This window comes from Chionomys nivalis, chromosome 3, assembly GCF_950005125.1.
Source record: "Chionomys nivalis chromosome 3, mChiNiv1.1, whole genome shotgun sequence".
NCBI lineage: Eukaryota > Metazoa > Chordata > Mammalia > Rodentia > Cricetidae > Chionomys > Chionomys nivalis.
Window position 1 is genome coordinate 100007076 of NC_080088.1, and position 22997 is coordinate 100030072.

Below are 22997 nucleotides of genomic sequence, written 5' to 3' on the forward strand. Positions count from 1 at the left end.
ATTGATGATAGCTCGATAGATTCATCATTTGTTGGCATTATTGGGAGGTAGTGATAGATAAGAGGTGGTACTTCATTGAAGGTCACTGAAGATGTGATAGCTTGCCCTGGCCTTTTCCTGTGTTCCCATCTCTGCTTCTTGGATGCCATGAACATTCCTTCTCTCCAAGTTCTCATTGTCTTGGTGTTCTGCCTCACTCAGGTCCATGATCACAGACCGAACCCGCTGAAAATATCATTCTTCCCTTTAACTTTTATTTACTTTATGCATATGGATGTTTTATCACATGTATGTCTGTGTACTACATGGGTACCTGGTACCCATGCAGAGGCCAGAAGAACTTGTCAGATTCCGTGGGACCAGAGTCACAGATGGTTGTGAGCCACCATGTGGGTGCTGGGCATTGAACCCAGGCTCTCTGGAAAAGAGCATCAACCAGTGCTCTTAACCGCTGGGTGACCTCTCCATCCCTTTACTGAGATAGGGTTTTACTATGTAGCTCAGGCTAGCCTGGAACCCTCCATCCTCCTGCCTGAGCCTCCTGAGTGCTAGGATACAGAGATGTATCATTTTAAGTCACTGTTTTATTACACAGCATCAGGTAGCTGATACAAACCTCCCGGCAGCTTTTGAGACTCAGGGTTACACCTGAGGGTTATCCTGGCTCCTTTAGCCATGTTCTCCAAACAATATGGGAAAGAGGGAAGAAATGAGACACGATCCTGCATAAATCAACATAAAATCATACAGCCATCAGCCAACATCGTCTTTTTTCCCCTTCATTTAATGAACACTTTACAAAGTACAAAATATACTGTCTTTTTTTTAGGGGGAACATTAGGTACTTTTTTTTTCTCTCCATCATACAGTACGCAACTCTCAAGGGTTTTGTTTCTTTGACAAAACGAAAGCATGAAGGCCCTGGAGGTGAAGAGAGTCGGACTCCAGTCCTCCCCTCACTCAAGCTGCTGGACTAGTAAAGCCCAGTGTTGCTGGTGACCTGGGCACAACATGCCAGGTGAGGGTCAGCTGGGGCTGCAGGCAGGGCACCCACACCTGCTCCCCTGCCTCAGGATAACGGAAATGATTTTGGCATACAAGAGGAGGGCTGGGAGAGCTCTGGTCACGCATTCCTCTCCCTATTGTCTGGGGGCTGACCCTGCTCTCACTCTTCCTGTGATACAGGTAAACTGAGGCAGTAGAAAGGGAAGCCATGCTAGGCTCTGCCCCGTGGAGACCTGAATTTTGCCCATTGCTGGGGCCTCTAGCTTTGTGGACCCCTTTCCAAGATGAGTTCCTGGTAAGTGAGGGGTCCTCTTGTCTCCAGCCCCTCTTCCTGTGAATACTGTCTTCAGAATTGAAACCTCTGAAGAGTGACATGGGTGGGCCTGGGCCAGCTCAGGCTGCCTGCATGGACTCCCTGGGTCTCTGAGGGCAGAGTCTTTCCTGGGGATGCAGACAATAGGGGAAGGAGCCTATCCTATCAGGGCAAAACCCCCAGAGCCAGGGTCCATATCCCCCATCTCCCCCCTCACAATCTGGTTAACTGTGTGTGGCAGTGGGCTGGGCTGAAGGGCCAAACACTGCATAAAACAGCTCGCAGCTCTGAGATAGGCTCTGCACATGTGTGCACACATTCATGCCTAATACAGGTACACACACACACACACACGTAAATATAACCACACAGAACGCCTCCTGACACACAGGACGGAGCCACCCTGCACTTTGACTCCCAGATTCCCTGCTCTTCTACCAGGTGCCACAAACCATCACCACCAAATCGGTGCTCAGAAGCACCGTGGCCTTGGGCCTCTACTGGTGCCCTCAGCTCCCCTTCCCCCAGATGAGTAGCTTTTGGGGGGGGGGCTGGAGGTCACCCTGGGATCAGCTAAATGTGTCCTTTTGTTGCTTCAAATTGGGGAATGGACATGAAAGTGGAGATGTATGAAAAGGTTAGGGCTGTTAAGTTAGCTCCACTCCACAACAGCCCCAGGCAACAAAGCAAGGTGGATCGGCTGTCAGCCACCTTGGCCTCGCTTCCCTCCTGGATGTCAAAATGGAGGTCTGCCACCCTTCCAAGCAACACCCAGACCCTCAGCACAATGACCATCACTTGCAAACTGAAAGCTAAGCCAGGGGGTGGTGACGCAGACTTTTAATCCCGGAGTTTGAGGTTTATCTTATAGGTGGTTCTAGAGAGTTCCAGGACAGCCAGGGTTGTTACACAGAGAAACCCTGTCTCTCACACAAAACAAAACAAAAAACCAAAACAACCCCCAAACCCCTCAAAGCTATATCCCATCCCTGTTGGAGAGCCCTCTCTTTTCCTCATCCAGGCTCCCCTCACCAAGCCAAGTGCAGACCCCACCTATGGTTCCCCAACCGCTCACAGAAGGAACGCACAAGGGTGTCCTGTGGTGCTCAATAGTCATGCCAACAGGATCTAGAACCACCTACAAGACAAACCTCTGCTCAAGTCTGTCAGGGAGTCTGAGGTGGGAAAACCTACCCTGAATAGAAAGGAGAAAGTGAGCTGAGCACCAGCGTCCCTGACTGCAGATGCCACGTGACCAGCTGCCTCACGCTCCTGCCGCCATGATGGGCTGCAGTAATCCCATCAAACTCTGAGTCAAAACAGACACTCCCTCCTTTCCACTCCCTTTGTCATTGCCTTAGCCAAGAAAAGCCTGTGTTGTCCCCACATCCAATCGGGCTCTGGCGCATGGCCCAAGGGTACCTGGGGACTTTTAAGGTCAGCCTGGGAAATGGGGCGGGGAGGGGCTGGCAGCAGGTGGCTCAGATCTTTGACAATCAAGTACCAGACCGAGGGGTCTGGCTGGCTGTGCACAGGTGCTAGCTCCTTCCCACCTGCCTGATATCTTCTGACTTCCAGTTCCTTCCATCACGCCACAGGGGAACCACCTCACGACACTGCCTGCCTGATGGGCAGCAGATTGAACCAGGTCCCTAGAACCTGCCTATCACTAGGAACCAGTTGTCTGCAGCTGGTGGGCAAGGTCAATGCTGATCCTCCAGGGAGGGTTGAAGAAGCATGTTTCATGGGGCCAGGACTGCGTACACGCGTGCGTGCGTGCGTGCGTGCGTGCATGTGTGTCTTCAGACACCCTGTGGAGGAAGGGAGTATACAATTGGCAATGGTGCTGGGGTCTGGGGGAGAAGCAGATTTCTTAGAAAGCAGGCTGTGGGGCCGAGCCGAAGTTAGGGAGGGGGCTTTGTCAATGGGGACGCTGGATGGTTTCATTAGCCTGTCGTGGACAGGTAGTCAAACATACAGGTGATATTTGGCATTTTTTTCTGAGTCAGGGTCTCACGTAGCCTAGGCTGGCCTTGTGATCTGCTTCCATCTCCTGAGTGCTTCATGCATGCTGGGCAAACGCACTGTCTCACTGTGTCCTCTGAGCTTTTCTAGTCTTCCAGGCAGACACAAACTCCTGGAGCCCACGATCTGGTAGCCCTGCCCAGGGGGTCTGTCTGTGTCTCCCAATACTTTGCCTTAACAGCCCATTCTCCTTTCCCCCACACAAGCCAAGAGACTCTTCTGCTGCTAGGAGCTGGGAGCGGCTCAGCAAAGTACTTGTCTCCAATGTACTAGGCCCTGTCCACAATCCTCAGCGCTGCAGAAAAACAAACAAAATCCCCATAGGGAACCTTGGCTGCAACTGGCATTGTCATTTGGGTCACCTGAGGCTGGGCCAGCAGGGGGTGGAGTGACCTCCATACCCATAAAACCAGGAGATGCCAAGAAGTTGGCAGACAGCACTAAAGACACAAGAGTAGAGGGCTCAATGTCACATCCTCCAGAACTGTAGACTATGTCACGCCAATGCCACCCACAGAACACAGAGACCCAGCTTCCTTGAAAGGACCCACTGTAGCTAAATAGTGGGGGTCTCTGGAAGGCTGGCAGGCAAAGCCTAGGCCCCAGCTCCTCGCCAGATGGCAAAATGTGTTTTGAGGCCTGTGGAGTCAGCCCTAGGAAGAGAGTAGGGAAGAGAACCTGAGATTCCTAAACTAGCAGGAGTTAAAAAAAAAAAAAAATCACCTAGGTGTGGTGGCACACGCCTTTAATGCCAGCACTCAGGAGGCAGAGGCAGGCAGCCTTCTATAAATTCAAGGCCTCCCTGATCTACACAGGTAGTTCCAGGACAGCTAGGGCTATAAAGGAGACCCTGCCTCAAGAAAACAAATAACACAATGACAAGAAATCAGCTAAGATGCCAGGCCTACAGCTTCCTAGAGAGAGGGGACTCTGGGAGGGAGGTTAGAATACAAGGGGTTCACCAGACAAAGATTTTGGAATAACCCTGAGGGAGGGAGCTACTGTCAAAAATGCAAAGAATTAAAAAAAAAAAATCCAGTTCCCCTTCTGGACCAATGTTCTCCCCAAATAAAGAAAGAGCATCTAGAGCTCTAGGCTGTGGGAATGGGGTGCAGTAGCTACGAAGCGGACAATGCTGGCCCTCTAAACCTGTCCCAGATGCAGTAGGCTGGTGGTTTTTGTCTCCCCTCCAGGCTGGCCTCCTGGACCCCAGGGCTTTTCCAATCACTGTATTGCCTACATATTCAAATTAAAAATATATGGTGGCTCAAAATGTCCCCGTGTGTGCACACATGAGGTGGGGTCCTTGCCTGTGTCCTGTGCACACAGAATATATTAACATATATATTGCTCAAGTAATATATGCTATTTACAGAATATATCTCTATGAACATAAAACACGTATTTATAGGTGTGTACAATACACAGCTTCATCCTAGCAAGTCTAGGGGCCACACAACTCTGGGGCAGGGGACATGGGGTCAGCACACTTACACAGTGGGAAGGGATACCTGGAAGGCGGGACCAAAGGGATTACAGAGAGGTGCACCCTGGACAATCAAGGCCTTGAAGGGGGAGAGAAGGGGACTCGGGCCTCACTATGGCCCTGTCTACTTGCCCATTTCCCTTTTGGGGGCAGAAAACAATTGAGGAGATTTGGTTGTTTTGTGAAATAGGAATCAAAAAACAAAACAAATCAAACAAACCCCACCAGAGGTAATTTTGATTAGCATGCTGGGTTCTGAGCTTCTACAGGGTTCTAGAGTAGGTCCTCTGCCTGGGTCTGCTCCTACAGCCTAGAGAAGGGAGGAACGTAGTTCATACTGAGACCTGTGCAGGGGTAGACGCACACTCCCTCCTCCGACCTTGTTGGAGACAGCATAATACCCCAAGAGCCTAAGTCTGGTGGACCCCATAATCCCAGCTTATGGTACCACTCTCAGGTGCTCTTCTTACTGGGTACCCTGCAGAGGATACTATGGGGGTCCTGGTGTCTTATACCAGAACTCTGCTCCCGATAACTCTCCTCAGAAGACAAAGCCAAGATTCTTAGGATCCATCCAAGATCTGTCTGCCCCGGGAGAAACAGGGTGCTGCTAGGTGCCGCTGAACGCTGGGCACCCTTGTAAGACTCAAGCAGGCCCCATGTCCTTCAAACAAAATCACGCCCTCCCCAGCCACCTGTATGCAAACAACTGAATAAAAAACCCCACGTGTGACTTTCTTCTCTCCAAATGCGCATGGTAGCTACCTCCCAGCTTTCACCACGGTCACAGACTGCTGGGTTACTCCGGGCAGGTATGTGAGCTGGGGGCCAAGGCCTCTTTGTCCCCTCCGGGTGGGGTAGAGAAGATGAAGGTGGAAACTCCAGGCTGGTTTAAGTGACAGCTGGGGAGGTGGACACGGCCCAAGGCACTCTAGGCCTGGGTTGGTGGGGATGTCCATGGCTGGGAGCGAATGGAGTCTTTGCTTGCCCAGGTTGGGTCCAGGGAGAGCGAACAGGGGACAGATAGAAGCTGGTGCTCTAGGCTGGTGGGAAAGGAGGGGTCCTGGGATTCTGTCCTCCAGGGGAGGTCTTGGTTGGTCCAGGACCCCTCTTGGCAGTCGTAGTGGGAATCGACACAGGCCCCGCGTGGTCAGCAGGTGGGGTCTAGGGTCACTGACCATTACGACCTGAGGATGGCCTGCTGGCCTCCATCCTGAGGGAACCAGCCCCTGAGCCTCTGAGATTAGAGCAGCAACCATACCATTCTTCCTGAGGGGTTCCTCACGGGGGCTTCCTCAGCTCTGTACACCCACTCTTGCGGCACCGACTTCCTAAGATGTCCCTTGCTGCATCAGGACCCCAATCCCAACATCTTGTGGGCGGTGCCAGCTTCCTTTGGTGTTTGCTGGGGGGTGTATGTGAGGCCTTGGGCTCTCTCCAAGGCCCCTGGGCCTCAGAGACCACATTCTGGGGTGGAACTTGGTGAAGGAAGATGGGCACGCCCCCACTGGGGGGAAACCGAGTCATTATTGAAAAGGCTGGGGATTCTGGAAGGCTGGAGGTGGATGTGGGGGTGGCCTTGGTTTGGGTCCAGGCCTGGAAGAGTCAGGAACCGGGGGTGTGTCCCAGACGCCCTTTCCGTAGGGTCCCAGGGCCAATCTTTCAGTCTGTACGGAAATACTGCAAGAAGAACCTTCGTGGGGGGAAGGGCCAAGTGGACTGCAGCTAGGAGGAGCCCAGAGATGAGCCTTTCCTAATGCTTCCCTCCTTGACTGACCTTCAGGGCATGGATAACCCCACTGATATTCTCTTCTGGAACCTAGAGGGCAGGAAGCAGAAAAAAAAAGTGCATTAGCCCAGGAACCTGCTCCCTACCTTGTAGTCCCTGCCTGTTCCCAGAGACTACTCACCAGTGCATGGTCGAACTTGAAAGTACTGATGTAGTATGCGGGGATGTCTGCAGCTGCCAAAGGCTCAGAGATCTGGGCTACAATTCCACACTCATCTAGGGAAACACAGATGCTTAGAGCCTAGGCAGGTGCTCTACCACTGAACAGCCCCTCACTGGGGGATTCTAGGCAGGGGCTCTACCACTGAGCCACGCCCCAGCCCCTCACTGGGGGATTCTAGGCAGGGGCTCTACCACTGAGCCACACCCCTGCCCCTCACTGGGGGATTCTAGGCAGGGGCTCTACCACTGAGCCACACCCCAGCCCCTCACTGGGGGATTCTAGGCAGGTGCTCTACCATTGAGCCACACCCCAGCCCCTCACTGGGGGATTCTAGGCAAACATTCTACTGCCAAGTCTCACTTCCAGCTCCAATGCCTTAATTCTTCATCTGGGGGGGTGGTAAATAAGAGCCCCCCTTATTGGTCTCCCAAGGCCTTCATATACTCGTCACACCACAGGCAAGGGATCTATCAGAATGGGGACATCAGGCTCTTTTAGCATTGGTCCCCCTCTTTAGATCACCATGTAAGTGTGGAGCTGTCCAGGTACTCCAGGAATGCTTGCGTGGATCCCTGCTTACAGGTGTTGGGCCCCATGGGCTCACCAAATCCAAGGGGCTGTCCTCCTATCCGCACCATCTTCCAGAGCTCTCCAGATGCACTCGTGAACAGCAAATGACTCGGGAACCTTTAAAGAAAGAAAGAGGTCTCTGAGGCTGATGCTAACTGGTGCTCCCTCAGCTCTGGGGAACCTTTTCTGCTGGGGGGTGGGGCACTGTAGGGCCGAGTGACAGAGTGGCTGTTCCTTGGGTGGGAAGAGCAGAGGCTCCAAGGATATGTCAGTCCCATTGGGGTTGGTGAGGGAAGGCAATGCTGGGGTGGGACTCTGGAGGTAGCTGGGACTGTGGTTCGAATCTTCACGTTGGTACCATCATGCTGTGGACCTTGGCTGACCCCTGCACCTATAGGGACATCTCCAATGAAGGGAGTAGGGTAGACTGACTAGGAAGAAAGTACATGCTCCCGCCCGGGCCCCTTAACATCCACACAGGGCCCTGCCCACCTCTGCTGGGTTTGTACATCCATCACCAGTGAGATGTAGCCCTCAATGAGGGAGAAGGAGAAGAAGCGGATGTGGCCACAGTCGTCACTGGCAGCCATGGGGTCCTTCACTCTGGGGATCAAGAGGGAGCCGTGAGGGTGTGGCAGAAGCTCTGTCACCCACCAGTCTGGCAGGAAGGGCTGTGCCGCCTTGTGTCTCACCTTCATCAAAAGTCCATGACTCAGGGAGTCATTGACCCTGAATGTTACATTACTGACCTGCCGGGTAAGATGTGACCTCTGGTGCCATAGTGGCATGACAGTCATCAGGACAACCAACCACTTTCTGTTTGAATCTAGGACCTGCTTCACATGGGGGAAATTCATGTTTACATGTAAAATCCATGTTTACATGACCATGTTTACATGTACCATAAGCCTGGTCAAAAGCCTATGGCTTGGGAGGTCACAGGCCCTAGGGAAAAACCTGATGCCTTCTAGATATTTATATTCAGACTGATGGATTAGGGCCGCTCTCAACCGTGGCAGAGAAGCATTCTTTCTCCATCAGGCGGCAGTTAACGTACAGACTTATGGCCAAAGTGCTGGGAGAGACTGTGTTCAGCTCTACATGGGACCCCAGCCCCACCACCAAGGCTCAGAATCCATCGTGAGAGAGAGGGGCAAAGACCGTTAAGAGCTGGATGATAGGCACACGTGTCTCCCCCTTTAAACTGGGTTCTTGGGTAGAACAGTGCCTCGCTCCTCAGATTGGGCTCTGTACTGGCTAGTTTAATGTCACCTCGACACAAGCTAGAGTCATCAGAGAGGAAGGAGCCTCAGTCGAGGAAATGCCTCTATGAGATCCAGCTGAAGGCATTTTCTCAATGAGTGATCAGTGGGGGAGGGCCCAGCCAAACCAGCCCTTGGTGGGTGGTATCATCCCTGGACTGTCAGTCCTGGGTTCTATAAGAAAGCAGGCTGAGAAAGCCAGGGGGAGCAAGCCAGTAAGCAGCATGCTCCACGGCCTCTGCATCAGCTCCTGCCTCCAGGTTCTTGCCCTGCTTGAATTGCTGTCCTAAAGGCCTTTGATGATGAACAGCAATATGAAAGTATAAGCCAGATAAACCCTTTCCTCTCCAACTTGCTTTTTGATCATGGCGTTTTGGATGCAGCAACAGAAACTTTGAGTAAGACAGGCTCCTAGGTGGAACCATACCTCTCTCCTCAGACTTGTTTCTAGGGCAGATCTGTGTCTCCCCTTCAGATTAGGCTCCTGGGCAGAATGTGTCTCCTCCTGCAGATTGGACTTAGGGATAAAATGAGGTCTTTGCCCTCAGAGCTCCTGGATGGAGTGGTATATCTCCATGTCTACTCCCTACCCCAGCACCTACCCATTGGAGTAGAACATCACATCCATGAGAAGCGTGGCGACGGCGGGCAGTGTGTCGGGGTCCAGGCTGGTGACACAGAACCTGTTGCTTGGGCTGGATAACGGGTGGATGACTGGCCTCTTCACTGAAAGAACAAAGGATATAAGTATTAAGGCCAGAGTAGCGCTTTTGTGTACAGGAGCAGGACCAAGCCTCAGACTTTGTTCACTGCGGCCCATGTGGGTTTTTTTCATCCCCAGCACACACTGCACTGATCTTAAATTTCCCTTCAGAACCTTGGGCTACTGTGTAAGCTGCTCAGCTGCTGAGAAAGTCCTTCCCAACAGCTACCATCTGGCTCTGCTCCCCGTGCTTACGCTTCTACTCCATGGTCCCTCCTATAGTTAGCCACCCTGATATCACAAGCTGGCCTGAGATGTGAGCCACCCTCTGGCCGCTGCTAGCCGCCCCACCTGGAGTCCGGTGAACACCAGGTGGACTCTGAGAGTCGGGCTTTCTGCTGGAGACACTCCCCTCTACCTCAACTTACCCATCTTGGGCTTCACAAAGCCATTGGTGATACTGAGATTCTCGGCCGCTACCGTTTCTCCATTGACAACTCGAAGAATGGTGAACTCCGAGGACAAGGTGTGAGTGACGAAGGGCAGGTCACGCTCACGCACCTGAGGACGGGAAGCAGAGTCCCTGAGCCCCAGCTCATCCCACCTCCTGACGTAGTGCACAAGGCCGGGGCGAGAAGAGCAGCAGACAGGACAGGAGGAGAGTGCGAGAAGTGGCGTGTGTGTGTGTCTGTCTGTTTGTCTGTGTGCACGCGTGAGCGCGCGTTACACGGAGACAGGAGTGTGCACAGCCAGTCTGACTGTATGGGAGCTGGAAGTGGTGTGTGTGTGTGCATGCGTGCGTGCGTGTGTTACATGGAGACAGTTAGGAGTGTGCACAACCAGTCTGACTGTATGGGAGCTGGAAGTGGTGTGTGTGTGTGTGTGCATGCGTGCGTTACACGGAGACAGGAGTGTGCATAGCCAGTCTGACTGTACGGGAGCTGGAAGTGGTGTGTGTGTGTGTGTGCATGCGTGCGTGTGTTACATGGAGACAGTTAGGAGTGTGCACAACCAGTCTGACTGTATGGGAGCTGGAAGTGGGGTGTGTGTGTGTGTGCATGCGTGTGTGTGCGTGTTACACGGAGAAGGTTAGGAGTGTGCACAGCCAGTCTCTGACTGTATGGGAGCGTGCATGCCATAGCTCTGACTCACCAGGATGAAGTCAGTCTGATAGGTGGACAACATAAACACGGAGATGTTCTGGTCAGCCAGCGGGGCGATGACAGACTTGGCGATCTTTGTCACACCAATGGGCTGGGAGCTGGAGAAGCTGCCGCCGCCAGACACTACATTCAGGGCCAGCCAGGTGGCATCAGCCACGCTCAGGTGCTCGGAAGAGGGCAGCTCTGCAGGGAACAAGGGACACAGATGATGATGTTGGTCACTGTCTGGAGCCTGGGTGTTGCCAGGCCTGGTTGGAGAGGTAGGCAGATGTGTGTGGATCGGCTGAGGCCCTAGAGACTGTCTTGCTTGTCTCTAGGCCTCAGTTTCTGCATTTAACCATTTTTATTAATGAATGTGCATGTGTGTGTGTCCTGTGTGGTTCTATGCACACGAGTGCACTTACTGAGGAGGCCAGAAGAGGGCGCTGGATGCCCTGGGGCTGGAGTTACAGGCGTTTGGTGCTGGGGAGCAAACAGAAGTCCTCTGCAAGCAAGTGCTTTTAACTACTGAGTCATATCTGTAGCCCCCAGTGTCCTCAAACAGGAGGGCTAAAAGGTCCCTTCTAGGGAAGGCTAAGCAGGTGATATTCTGGACTGCTTATGATGCCAGATAACTCAACAGGACCTGCCAAGTTATTTTATCTGTCTCTAGCTTTAGTGTTCTCCACTGTAAAGGAGAGTTGGTAATGCCTTCATGATTTATTGCTTTATTTTATGTGCATGTTGTCCACGTTTGTCTGTGTATCACACGTGTGCCCGATGCCTGTGGAGGCCAGAAGAGGGCACTAGATTCACTGGAGCTGGGGTCAGAGATGTAAACAACCATGTGGGTGCTGGGAATCAACACCTGGTCCTCTTAATGTCTGAGCAAACTCACCAGCCCTGAACTCTCACTTCTTCTTCTTCTTCTTGTTATTTTGAGACAGGCTTTCTCTGTGTAAGAGTCCTGGCTGTCCTGGAACTAGCTCTTGTAGACCAGGCTGGCCTCAAGCTCACAGAGATCTGCCTATTTCTGCCTCCTGAGTGCTGGGATTAAAGGCATGTGCCCACCACCGCCTGGCCTGAATTCCTACTTCTTAAATTAAAAACTTAATCTTTGTCTTTATAAAATAAACCTTCTACTTTTATTTGTAACATATACAGGTGTTTGCCTGCACGTATGCCTATATACCACATTTGTGCCTGTTGCCCTTAGGAGGGGAGATCCCCTGAAGAGGGGATTTCATGGGACTGGAGTTAGTTACAGATGGGTGTGAGCTGCCATGTGGGTGCTGGGAATGGAACCCAGGTCCTCTGGAAGAGCAGCCAGTGAGTGCTCTTAACTGCCAAGCCATCTCTCCAGCCCCAGAGTTTCATTTTTAATTCTGTGTATGCACATTATGAATGCAGTTGCCCTTGAAGGCCTGAAGAGGGCATCTGATTCCCTGGGAACCAGAACAACGGATGGTTATGAGCCACGCAATATGGGTACAGGGAGCTAAAGTTGGGTCCTTTGCAAGAGCAGCAAGCGCTCTTAACTACTGAGCCATCTTCTAAGCCCCTTACTTATGATTACCATGTGTGCCCTGTGTGGCTCTGAGGTATCCAAGTGGCTGTGCATGCCCAGGTGTGTGTGTTGAGGTCAGAGGAGAACTGTGTGGACTGGTTTATTTCTATTTTCTCATGACTGAATTCAGGTCACCAGGCCTGCATAGCAGGCAACCTTACCCAACAAGTCAACTCACCCCCACCTTTTTTTGGGAGGGGGACAAGACTGGCCTTAAACTAGCTATGTAGTTAAGGATCCCTGTGCCTCCTCTGCCTCTTGATCGTTGGGATGACAGGCATTATGCCATCACTCAGGTTTCTGCAGTGCTGGGCAGGGAACCTGGGGCTTTGTGCACGCCAGGCAAGCACTCTACCAACCGAGCTCCAGCCCAGGAATCCCTACTTCTCTCAACCTTTCTGTGTGTCGTATGCTGTTAGCATGTTAGTCACACCTGCACACCTGACTTAATCTGGAAAAAAATCTTGAATCCAGATGTCTGAATGGTACAGTCCTGGGTCCCATCCAGCAGGGTCAGGCTCCAAGGAGTCCTCCTTGGAGATAAGACAGGGCATGAGTTACAGACATCCAAATGCTGTGGAGCTGTATTTTTATTATATATATGTTTATTATGTGTGTGTGTGTGTATGCATGTACACCTTTATGCCAGAAGAGGGCAACGGATCCCACTATAGATGATTGTGAGTCACCATGTGGTTGCTGGGAATTGAACTCAGGACCTCTAGAAGAACAGTCAGTGCTCTTAACTACTGAGCCATCTCTCCAGTGTAGCTATATTTTTAAACAGAAACATTCCCTTCTGGTGGAAGGCTCTGGAAAAATACAGGAAGTCAACAACAAAATGAGGATCTGGGCATGGTGTCACCGACCTTTAATCCTAGCATTTGGGAGGCAGAGGCAGGTAGATCTTTGTGAATTCAAGGCCAGCCTGGTGGTCTACAGAGAAAGTTCCAGAAAGCCAGGACTACATTGTGAGACCATGTCTCGTTAAAACAAAACAAATAAAAACTACCCAAACCTCAAATCTCATAGTGCTCAGGAAACTTACAAGACTCAGAAAGCCCCCGAAGCAGCTGCTGGGCAAAGGAGACTCTCTGGAGGAGCTGCCCTCGGGTTGTGCAGGGAGCTCCAGGGCTGCAGCTTGCGGGAGTCATGGCCCAGGTGGGGCTTTTCATGACGTAGCTGCCTTTAACTCAGAATCTGTGTTCCTGAACATAACCCCAATAGATTACTGTTCAATAAGCCAGCCTTGGGTGGAATCACTTCTTGGGCCTGCCGTGGGTGGCCTATCTGGGTGAAGAGATGTTTGTTCGTATCTCCCCAGGAGACATCATACAACACCATGTACACATTTCTCCGTGGATATGAGCCCAGAGAATCAACTTCAGGATTCTTCATAAAAATACAGGCTCCTGCTAAGACCCCCTCCCGCCAACCCATTCCTGGCACATATCAGGACGGAGATATGGCAAGAAGTGGATGTGATGCTATTGCACACCGCAAGGACCCTGTCGAGGAAGCACGCCTGTCCACTCCACACAAGTGCTTAAAAGGGAGCAGCAATTTGCCTACTGTCTCCAGACCAGGAGCAACCAGGCTAAGATCCAAAGATGAGGCCGGGTGGAGTGTGTTGGGAACTGAACACCTGTAACCCCAGCTTCTTAGGAGGCTGAAGCAGAAGACACTTGAATGCCAGGCTAGCCTGGGCTACAAAATGAGCTTGAATTCCAAAAACAAGACAAAGCAACAACAACAACAAAAACTGAAACAGACAAAATCAAACCAACCCAACCAAAAGAAAAGAAAAGGAAACCAGAACCGAAGACACGAGACACAAGAGTGCTTGGCAGGGTGCCTCTCTAGCACCCAGAAAGCCCTGGGTTCCAGCCCCAGCACTGCACAAAATCAGAAATGCTGGCACATGCCTGCAGTTCAGCACCCAGAAAATAGAGGCAGGAGGGGCAGGAATTCAAGGTCATCCTTGGTGTTACCAGTCCGTGATATATATCAGATGGCGCCTCAAAAACAAATAAATAAATAAAATAAACCAATAAATCAAATAAAAAATTCAAATTCAGTGGACTTAACAAATTCAGGTCAGCCAGGAAGTGGTGGTGCACAAATTTAATCCCAGCATTCGAGAGGCAGAGGCAGGAGGATCTCTGTGAGTTCAGGGCAAGCCTGGTCTACTGAGAGGGTTCCAGGACAGCCAAGGCTACACAGAGAAATCCTGTCTCAAAAAGGTTAAAAAAAACACACACACAAAAAAAAAAAAAAAACAAAAGAAAACCCCCCATCCAGGCCCTGTCTTAATGGCTAACAGGAAGAAGCACTAAGTCCCCAAAGAGATGGAGTTGGGAGTAATGTCAGAGAATAGGAGGGGGAGGGAGCCGGGCCAGCTTCCAGAAAAGATGGCTCGGGAGGAGAGGATGCAGAGTGAAGTCTATCAGAATCCTATCTGCCTAGCTCAGTCACCATGGTGACCACAGCCTAGGGGATGCCCATTGGTCCTGCTGACTCAGAAGGGCCTGTGGTCAGCCAGCTAGTAATGGAGAGGCAGGGAGCTTCAAAGGAGAGGTAGGAAGAAGAGCCTGGGAGGGGCAATGCCTGGGTCTTGGGCTTCTGTCACTACCTGTTGCCCAGGAGGTGAGCTCTGTTCTTCCTACCTGTTTCTTCAGGAACAAGATTCCCAAACCCTGGCCCTGCCCAGACCTTGCCTTGGCTCAGTGCTGGAATTCTTTTCTACGAGTACGTACGGTGTGCACACCTATCATGTGAAGGTCAGAGGTCTAGTTGGTGTCTTCTTAATGGCTCTCACCTTTTAAAAACATTATTATTACTGTGTGTGTGTACGTATATATGTGTATGTATGTATGTATGCATCCATGTATGTATGCAGGCCTGTGTGCCATCACACACACGTTGAGGTCAGAGAACCCCCTGGGAGAGCCAGTCTTCTTCTTTCCACCATGTAGGCAGGCTGTGGGGATGAAACTCAGGTATCGGGCTGGGTTATGGGCACCCTTACCCACTGAGCCATCTTGCCCTGTCTCCCTTCCCCCCTCCCCCCTTTTTTTGAGACAGGGTCTCTCACTGAACCAGACTAGCTGGCTAGTGAGCATCAGGAATTCTCCTGCCTCTGCAACTCTAGCTTTGGATTTACAGGCACAAACCACGACTTCCTTCCTTTTTTTTTTTTTTTTAAAGACAGGGTTTCTCTGTGTAGCCTTGGCTGTCCTGGAACTTGCTTTGTAGACCAGGCTGGCCTTAAACTCACATAGATCCACCTGTCTCTGCCTCCAAATTGCTGGGATTAAAGGCGTGCACCATGCCACCACCAACTGGCGCTCTCTCTCTCTCTCTCTCTCTCTCTCTCTCTAAGGGATCCGATCTCAGGTCCTCTTACTTGCTTGCCAAGTACATTACCAACTGGTCCATTTCCACAGCTTTTTGCTTTTAGACTTCTAAGGAGTCCAAACTTAATAACCAAGGGCTTCTTGCGGGGTGGCATTTGAAGCCCCTATTGTCTCTTGGGGATTTCTGGGAGCCTGGGAATGCTGAAATGAAGCTTGGTGAGGTGGTCACCCTTCTCACCCCTGATGTCAACCACACCTCCTGCTGATGGCAGTTGTGAAGCCCACACAGCAGCAAGGGACTCGGTAGTCACACTGCAATGTGTCACACAACAAAACAGACAATGCCTCCTGTCTCTGGAACACAACCTTAAGCCATTTTTGGGAAGATTCTGGTATGCTTGTTGGCGCACATGCTCAGTGGTTAATGTCTTATATATTAGAGTGATGATGACACCACACACCTATTTATGTATTTTTATTCTTAAAAATTTCATGTATGTATGTACATATGTATGTGTGTATGTTCATGTATGTGCAGGTGCCCACGGAGTCCAGAAGAGGGTGTCAGAGCCCCAGGAGCCAGAATTATAGATGGCTGTGAGGGGCCTGATGCAGATGTTGGGAAATGAACTCAAGTTCTCTGAAAGAGCAAGTGCTCTCAACTCCTGAGCCATCCCTCTAGTCTAAAGACAAGGTCTCATGTAGCCCAGGCTAGCCTTGTATTTTCTCCATTGATGGACATCTGGTTCTTCATCTGTAATATACGCATTTAACTTTACCCTGTGGGCTACTGGAATGATCCCGAGGTTTCAGCTGAATGCAAGGCTGTTGGGCCTGGTGATGAGAGCCTCCTGTTTTAGTGCCAGATACCATCTCAATCAAGACACACAAGTTTGGTTTTCCTCCCCAAGGACAGATATCCCTGGAGTACAGTTTTCCATGGGGGAAGCTCAGGAACTAGCAGGTGAGGCAAATCCAAGTTCCAAGTCATGATTTTACACTCTTGTTGGGAATGGAACTTGGGGCTTTGAATATGGGCAATAGCTCTACCACTGAGCCACACCCCAGCCCCTCACTGGGGGACTCTAGGCAGGGGCTCTACCACTGATCTACACCCCAGCCCCTCACTGGGGGATTCTAGGCAGGTGCTCTACCGCTGAGCCACACCCCAGCTTCTCACTGGGGGATTCTAGGCAGGTGCTCTACCACTGACCCACACCCCAGCCCCTCACTGGGGGATTCTAGGCAGGGGCTCTACCACTGAGCCACACCCCAGCCCCTCACTGGGGGATTCTAGGCAGGGGCTCTACCACTGACCCACACCCCAACCCCTCACTGGGGGATTCTAGGCAGGTGCTCTACCACTGAACCACACCCTAGCCCCTCACTGGGGGAGTCCAGGCAGGTGCTCTACCACTGAGTCAGATCCCCAGCCCTTTGTGCTTATAGTGCTTTGAAACAAAATGGTCCCCATAGGGAACCACACTTAGGAGGTGTGGCTATATTGGAGTAAGGATGCCGTGGTTGGAGGAAGTGTGTCACAGTGGGGGTGGACTTCCAAGTTTCCTATGCTCAAACTACCTCAGTGTGACTCACAGTTTACTTCTGCTGCCTGCAGCTCAAGATGCAGAACTCTCAGCTCCTTCTCCAGCGTTGTGTCTGGCTGCTTCCCACCATGACAATAATGGACTAAACCTCTGAACTGTAAGCCAGCCCAGTTCAATGTTTTCCTTGCTAAGAGTGGCTGTGGCCATGGCGTCTCTTCACAGCAACAGGAACCCTAAGACAGGGCCTGAACACAAGGTCTTCCATTGTAACTCAGGCTCGCTCTGAAGTACTGATCTTCCTACTCAGTCTCTCAGATGCTGGGGTTACAGACCTCCTCCCCTCCTGTCTCTCTCCACAGGCTTCTGAAGATTGGCTGCCTCTTAGTTTTTCCAGAACTCTAATACCTGTAAAAAAAATTCAGCAGCTCCCTCTGCCCTGTCATCAATACGGTGATGCACGAAAGAACAAAATAAATGCAATTCCATTTGCAGAGAGCCTCTGGGGGGGAAAATCAATGTAAAGCTGGACACTGGGTTTTGGGGGTGTGGCTCAGCAGAACACCTCATGTCTAACAGGGGCACAGCACCCAGAGTCATCTCTGGAGCTGCAAAGATAAATGACTAAATAATCAAGTAAAGCTTAATGCGCGACATTAATTTTTGTTGTTATTTTGAGACAGGGCCTCTCACTGTGTAGCTGTGGCTGGCCTAAAACTCATTCTTGTAGACCAGGCTGGTCCTGAACTCACAGAGATCTGCCTGTCTCTTCCCCACACACCTGGCTTGTCAAGGAACTGCTCAAACAAGGAAGTAGGCATCCGGGTTTTGGGAGGAGAGGTGGTAACTGCTAATGGGTGGAAAGCCTCATTTCGAGGTGATTAAACAGCCCCCCTCAACCACTGAGGGGCAAGGGATATTGTAGAGTGCTGGCCTAGCAGGGACAAGAGCCAGGGTTTCATCCCAGGTGTGGCATAAACCAGGTGTGGTGGCACACAACGTATAAAGTAAGCACTAGAGTCAAGGAGGGTCAAAAATTCAAGGCCATCTTCAGCCACACAGAGAGTCCAAGGCCAGTCTCGGGTACTTGAGACTATCTCAAAAACCAAATACAACAACCTGCTATACTTCTACTTCATAAAAGAAATGGTGATTCATTTTTAAAAAATTATTATAATATCTTATGTGTATGGGTGTTTTGCGTGCACATCTGTCTGTGTATCATGTGCGTGCCTGGTGCCCACAGTTGCCAGAAGGAGGATTAGATCTGGGACTGGAGTGACAGATGGTTGGGAGTCACCGGGTGGGGCTGGGAATCAAACCCAGGTCCTCTGGAGTTTTAACTTGTCTTTTAACTTGTCTTCTTAACCACTGAGCCATCTTTTTAATCCTCAAAAGGATACTTTTTTTTTTTAAAGTTTTTTTTTTTAAATTTATTTATTTATTTATTAAGTATACAATATTCTGTCTGCATATATGCCTGCAGGCCAGAAGAGGGCACCAGATCTCATTACAGATGGTTGTGAGCCACCATGTGGTTGCTGGGAATTGAACTCAGGACCTTTGGAAGAGCAGGTGCTCTTAACCGCTGAGCCATCTCGCCAGCCCCTTTTTTTTGGTTTTTTGAGATAGGGTTTCTCTGTGGTTTTGGAGCCTGTCCTGGAACTAGCTCTTGTAGACCAGGCTGGTCTTGAACTCACAGAGATCCACCTGCCTCTGCCTCCCGAGTGCTGGGATTAAAGGCGTGCGCCACCACCGCCCGGCAAAAGGATACATTTTATGATAACCAAATGATATTTAAATTTAAAAAATGGAAAAATAAGGGTAAGAGAGATGGCTCAGTGGTTAAGAGCACTTACTGCTCTTGCAGAGCACCTGGTTTTGGTTCCCAGCATCTCCACAGTAGCCAGTTTCAGAGGGTCTGATGCTTTCTTTTGACGTCCACAGGTTTCTGCATGCACACAGTACACACACACACACACGCACATTAACTAAACACATAAAAATGATTTTGTATGAAAAACATTAAAGAAAGAGAAATGGGAAAAAAATTAGGTATGATGTCACATTCCTATAATTTCAGCACTTGGGAGGCTGTAGAGGAGCATCATAAGTTTGGGTTAGCCTGAGCTATATTGGGACCTTACCTCAGAAACAAACAAATGCCAGTGAGATAGCTCAGCAGGTAAACGTGCTGGCACCAAGCCTGAGGATCTTAGGGTAACACCTAGAGCCCACATGGAAGGGTAGAACTGACTTCCACAGGTTGCCCTCTGACCTCCACACCCATGTTCTGCCATGTGTGTGCACACAGACACACAATAAACCAATAAATGTAAAAGGTTAAAAAAAAAGTCATCACCACCAAACTCCCAATTTTCAAAAGACAAAACAAAACACCCCAAACAGATACCCTCCATCATTTTTTTTTTCTGAACAACAAAGAAAACAGAAAAAGAAATAAGGAGATGGGCAGGTGTCCCGCTTTGTGATGGGAGACACTTACCAAGGAAACCTTCCTCATCCACGATGATGGTGTAGTCCTCAGGGGTCTCTGTCAAACTGAAAAACTTGCACCTGGGCAGAAAGACACAGGAGCATCTGGTGAGTCTGGGAAGGCCTCCTGCTGAGTCACAGGTGCTTTACCACTGAGCCACACCCCAGCCCCTCACTGGGGGATTCTAGGCGGTGCTCTCCCACTGAGCCACACCCCAGCCCCTCACTGGGGGATTCTAGGCAGGGGCTCTACCACTGAGACACACCCCAGCCCCTCACTAGGTAGGTGCTCCACCAAGAGCCATGTTTTAGCCCCTCACTGGGGGATTCTAAGCAAGTGCTCTACCACTAAGCTACATCATCAGGTCCCCTGTGTACTCTCTGGTATATAGTGGTGGCTGCAAAATCCTACATCTCCATCAAACCCAAAGAACTGTCCACTAAAAAGGGTGACTTTATTTATTTATTTTTTTAACACAGTCCAGGCTGGCCTCCAATTCACTCATCACTCATGTTGTAAGGCTGACCTGCATGTCCCAGTTCTTTACCCACTAAGGGCTGGGATTACAGATGTGCACCACCACAGCCGGCTAAAAGAGCAGCATTTGCTATGTGTGAACGGCATGTCACAAACCTGATCTTCAAGGGGCTGAAGAAACGGCTGTGGTCAACCGCACTTACTGCTCTTGTAGAGGGCGTGGGTTCGGTTACAAGCATCCGTATCAAGAGGCTTACAACTGCCTGCAACTCCAGTTCCAGCAGACCCAGCTCCCTCTGACCTCCCTGTGGTGCGCATGAACCTCAGCCAGGCACATTTGTGTGCATCCTTATAAATAAAATCCCGAAACAGAACAACCAGCCAGCAAACCCGATCTTCAATAGGATGCCTGTTTGGGGCCAGGTACACACACTTCTTGTGTCGCTGATTTTTCTGATGAGTCACTAACACATACTCAGTTCCAGCTCCTCCCCTTTACCCCTGTGTCTATGCAAACGTGAGCAGGCTGTGGTGCACGTGTGGAGGTCAGAGGACAACTCCATTCACCATGTGTGTTCTGTGGCCTGAGCTCAGGTTGGCAGACTTAGCCGCAGGCCCCTTTTACCCACTGAACCATCCCGTCAGCCCTCTTCGGTTCCTTGGTGACATCTCTAACCATGCCTGTTTCATAGCCAACTTGTAACTCTTTTAGAGACAGGGTTTCTCTGTGTCACCTTGGCCGTCCTGGAGCTCACTCAGTAGACCAGGCTGGCCTCGAACTCAGAGATCCACCTGCTTCTGCTTCCCAAGTGCTGGGATTAAAGATGTGCACTACCACCGCCTGACCATTTTATAATTATCTAACTGCCTCAGAGTAACAAACCTAAACCATCACCTTGTAAGTGGCAATCAATATTCTAGGAGGGGTGTTCCTTCATAGGGGTCCCACATCCTCAGAGAGAGCCTTGAAGCTTCCAGCTTCCAGATGGCTCTAACAGGTGCATGCCGGGAGGGATGGGCCTCCCAGCTGCCTGAGAGAGAGAGCAAGCGCCTGGTATACAGACATGGGCAAGACACATAGTCCAGTCACCTTCAAAGCTGTAGGGACACTCCAGAAATAGACCAGACACATTGGTCTGGAGGGCATAAACACCAGCAGACTGCAACCAGGGCCTCTGTGGACACGAGGTATAAATAAATAAGTTGTTGAAGTGACATGTCCCAGGGGGCCAGCCAGCTGCTGGATGTCCATCTCAATTCATTGTGCACACCGCCTCATAGAGGGCCTTTAGGACAGAGGAGACGGAGGGACCTGCTGCTCTCGCTGGTCACCAAGTGGCCTGTGTCTGTGAACTTCACCCCACCTGACCCTCCAGGACAACCTGGGGGTCATGGCATATCAGATATCCTGCATACTAGATTAATTATTACAATTCATAATGATAGCAAAGTTAGTTATGAAGTAGCCAATGAAATAATTTTATGGTTGGCGGTGTGTGTGTGTGTGTGTGAGAGAGAGAGAGAGACAGAGAGAGAGGCCACACATGAGGAACCGTATTAAAGGGTCATAGCAGCATTGGAAAGAAACCACTGCTCAAGGATATGCAGACGTTTCCTTCTCTTTACTGTTTGTATATGTGTTTGTGTGGTACACACATGCACTCACGCACGCAAGCACGTGTGCCTATATATATCAGCAACCAGGGAAGGGTGTTGAGTGTTCTCCTCTATCCCTCTCCCCCTTATTCCTTTGTGGCAGGGTCTCTCTGGAACTTGGAGTTTACACTGTCACTTAGCTGGCCCCAGTGATATCCTGTCTCTCCACCCCACCCCACTACAGGGCATTTCAGGCTATACCTGGGTTCTAGGTCCTCATGGTTACACACAGGCTCAGGAAAGCCTGGAACTTGAAGCAATTCCCCTGATCCAGCTTCCTGAGGACTAGTATTATGAGTACCAAGTCTTCTGTTCTTTCCTTCTTTGTGTGTGCGTACACATGTGGTCCACTACAACAGTAGCTGTTAAGGTGGGTGATGCTATTCACCTGTAATGTATTTTTTAAACATTTATTTATTTACTTATGTATTGAGTTTGTGGGTGTCCCAGACTGCGTGTAGAGCTCTCAGGACAACCTGTGGGAGTTGGTTCTTCCTTTGCATCACGTGGGATTGAACTCAGGTCATCAGGTTTGGTGGCTAGTCCCTTTTCCCACAGAGCCACCTCACTAGCCCTATGACTAGCTTCCCCGCCCCCTCGAGAAAGGGTTTCTCTGTGTAGTTCCAGGCTGTCCTGGAACTCAAGCTGTAGACCAGCCTGGCCTCGAACACAAGAGATCCACCTGTCTCTGCTTCCTGGGTACTGGGATTAAAAGTGTGCGCCACCACTGTTGGTCAGGCCACTACTTAACCTTTTTTGAGACAGAGTTTCTCACTGGCTTGTAGCTCACCAAGTAGGCTCGGCTAACCAGCCAGTGAGTGAGTCCCAGGTCCTGTCCCCCCAGCCATCTCTACCTTGCCAGTGTTGAGGTTACAGGCACGTGACAGCACACCCAGCTTTTTAAGCGGAAGTTCTGGTGAGCAAACTCAAGTCCTCACGCTTACAGAGCAAACACTTTACTGACTGAGCCATCCTCGCCGGGCCGTCTTCCTTTCTCCACGCCTCCCCACTGTGTGAGCGCCTGTGGAGACTATCACCAGCTTCCACTTGGTCACCCTCCTTCACGGCCCACCTGCCTATCAATTGTCTCAGCTTCACGTCTTCCCACTGCGAGGCGAACCCCTCCCTCTTCAGTGAACTTCCTGCTCGTCTTTATTACCCCAATCAAGCACCTGGGGGGGGGCAGGGCAGGGTACCAGCCAGAAGCCATCTCCTTTTCCTTTGCTAAGAGATGCTCCTCGCCGATGGTATTCCACAGTGTGAAGCTATCCTATCCGTAAGGAGACTGGAGGACAGTGGGGGCGGGGTTTGGGCTGACCCTGCATCACGATGTGACAGGGACCCTGCACACAGTGTGTACGACGAACAACTCCCTTAATTGTTATGCAGTGCTAGCCTGGTATCTAGTAGAGCACACTTGACATCCAGTGCCATGAAGAATT

General features: G+C 50.7%; 1 protein-coding gene across 1 annotated transcript in view; it reads right to left on the reverse strand.

Moving 5' to 3' along the window:
- Nucleotides 1–4726: 4726 nt before the first annotated feature.
- Nucleotides 4727–22997, reverse strand: part of Castor2 (cytosolic arginine sensor for mTORC1 subunit 2) — a 41416-nt gene continuing 23145 nt past the window's right edge. Inside the window, exons 2-9 of the mRNA XM_057764863.1 lie at nucleotides 19432–19502; nucleotides 10469–10662; nucleotides 9745–9877; nucleotides 9216–9339; nucleotides 7844–7954; nucleotides 7386–7468; nucleotides 6740–6834; nucleotides 4727–6648 (exon numbers count right to left, since the gene is read on the reverse strand). Of these exons, the coding sequence (XP_057620846.1) occupies nucleotides 6583–6648; nucleotides 6740–6834; nucleotides 7386–7468; nucleotides 7844–7954; nucleotides 9216–9339; nucleotides 9745–9877; nucleotides 10469–10662; nucleotides 19432–19502 (877 nt within the window). The 3' untranslated portion in view covers nucleotides 4727–6582. The remainder of the gene's footprint in view (nucleotides 6649–6739; nucleotides 6835–7385; nucleotides 7469–7843; nucleotides 7955–9215; nucleotides 9340–9744; nucleotides 9878–10468; nucleotides 10663–19431; nucleotides 19503–22997) is intronic.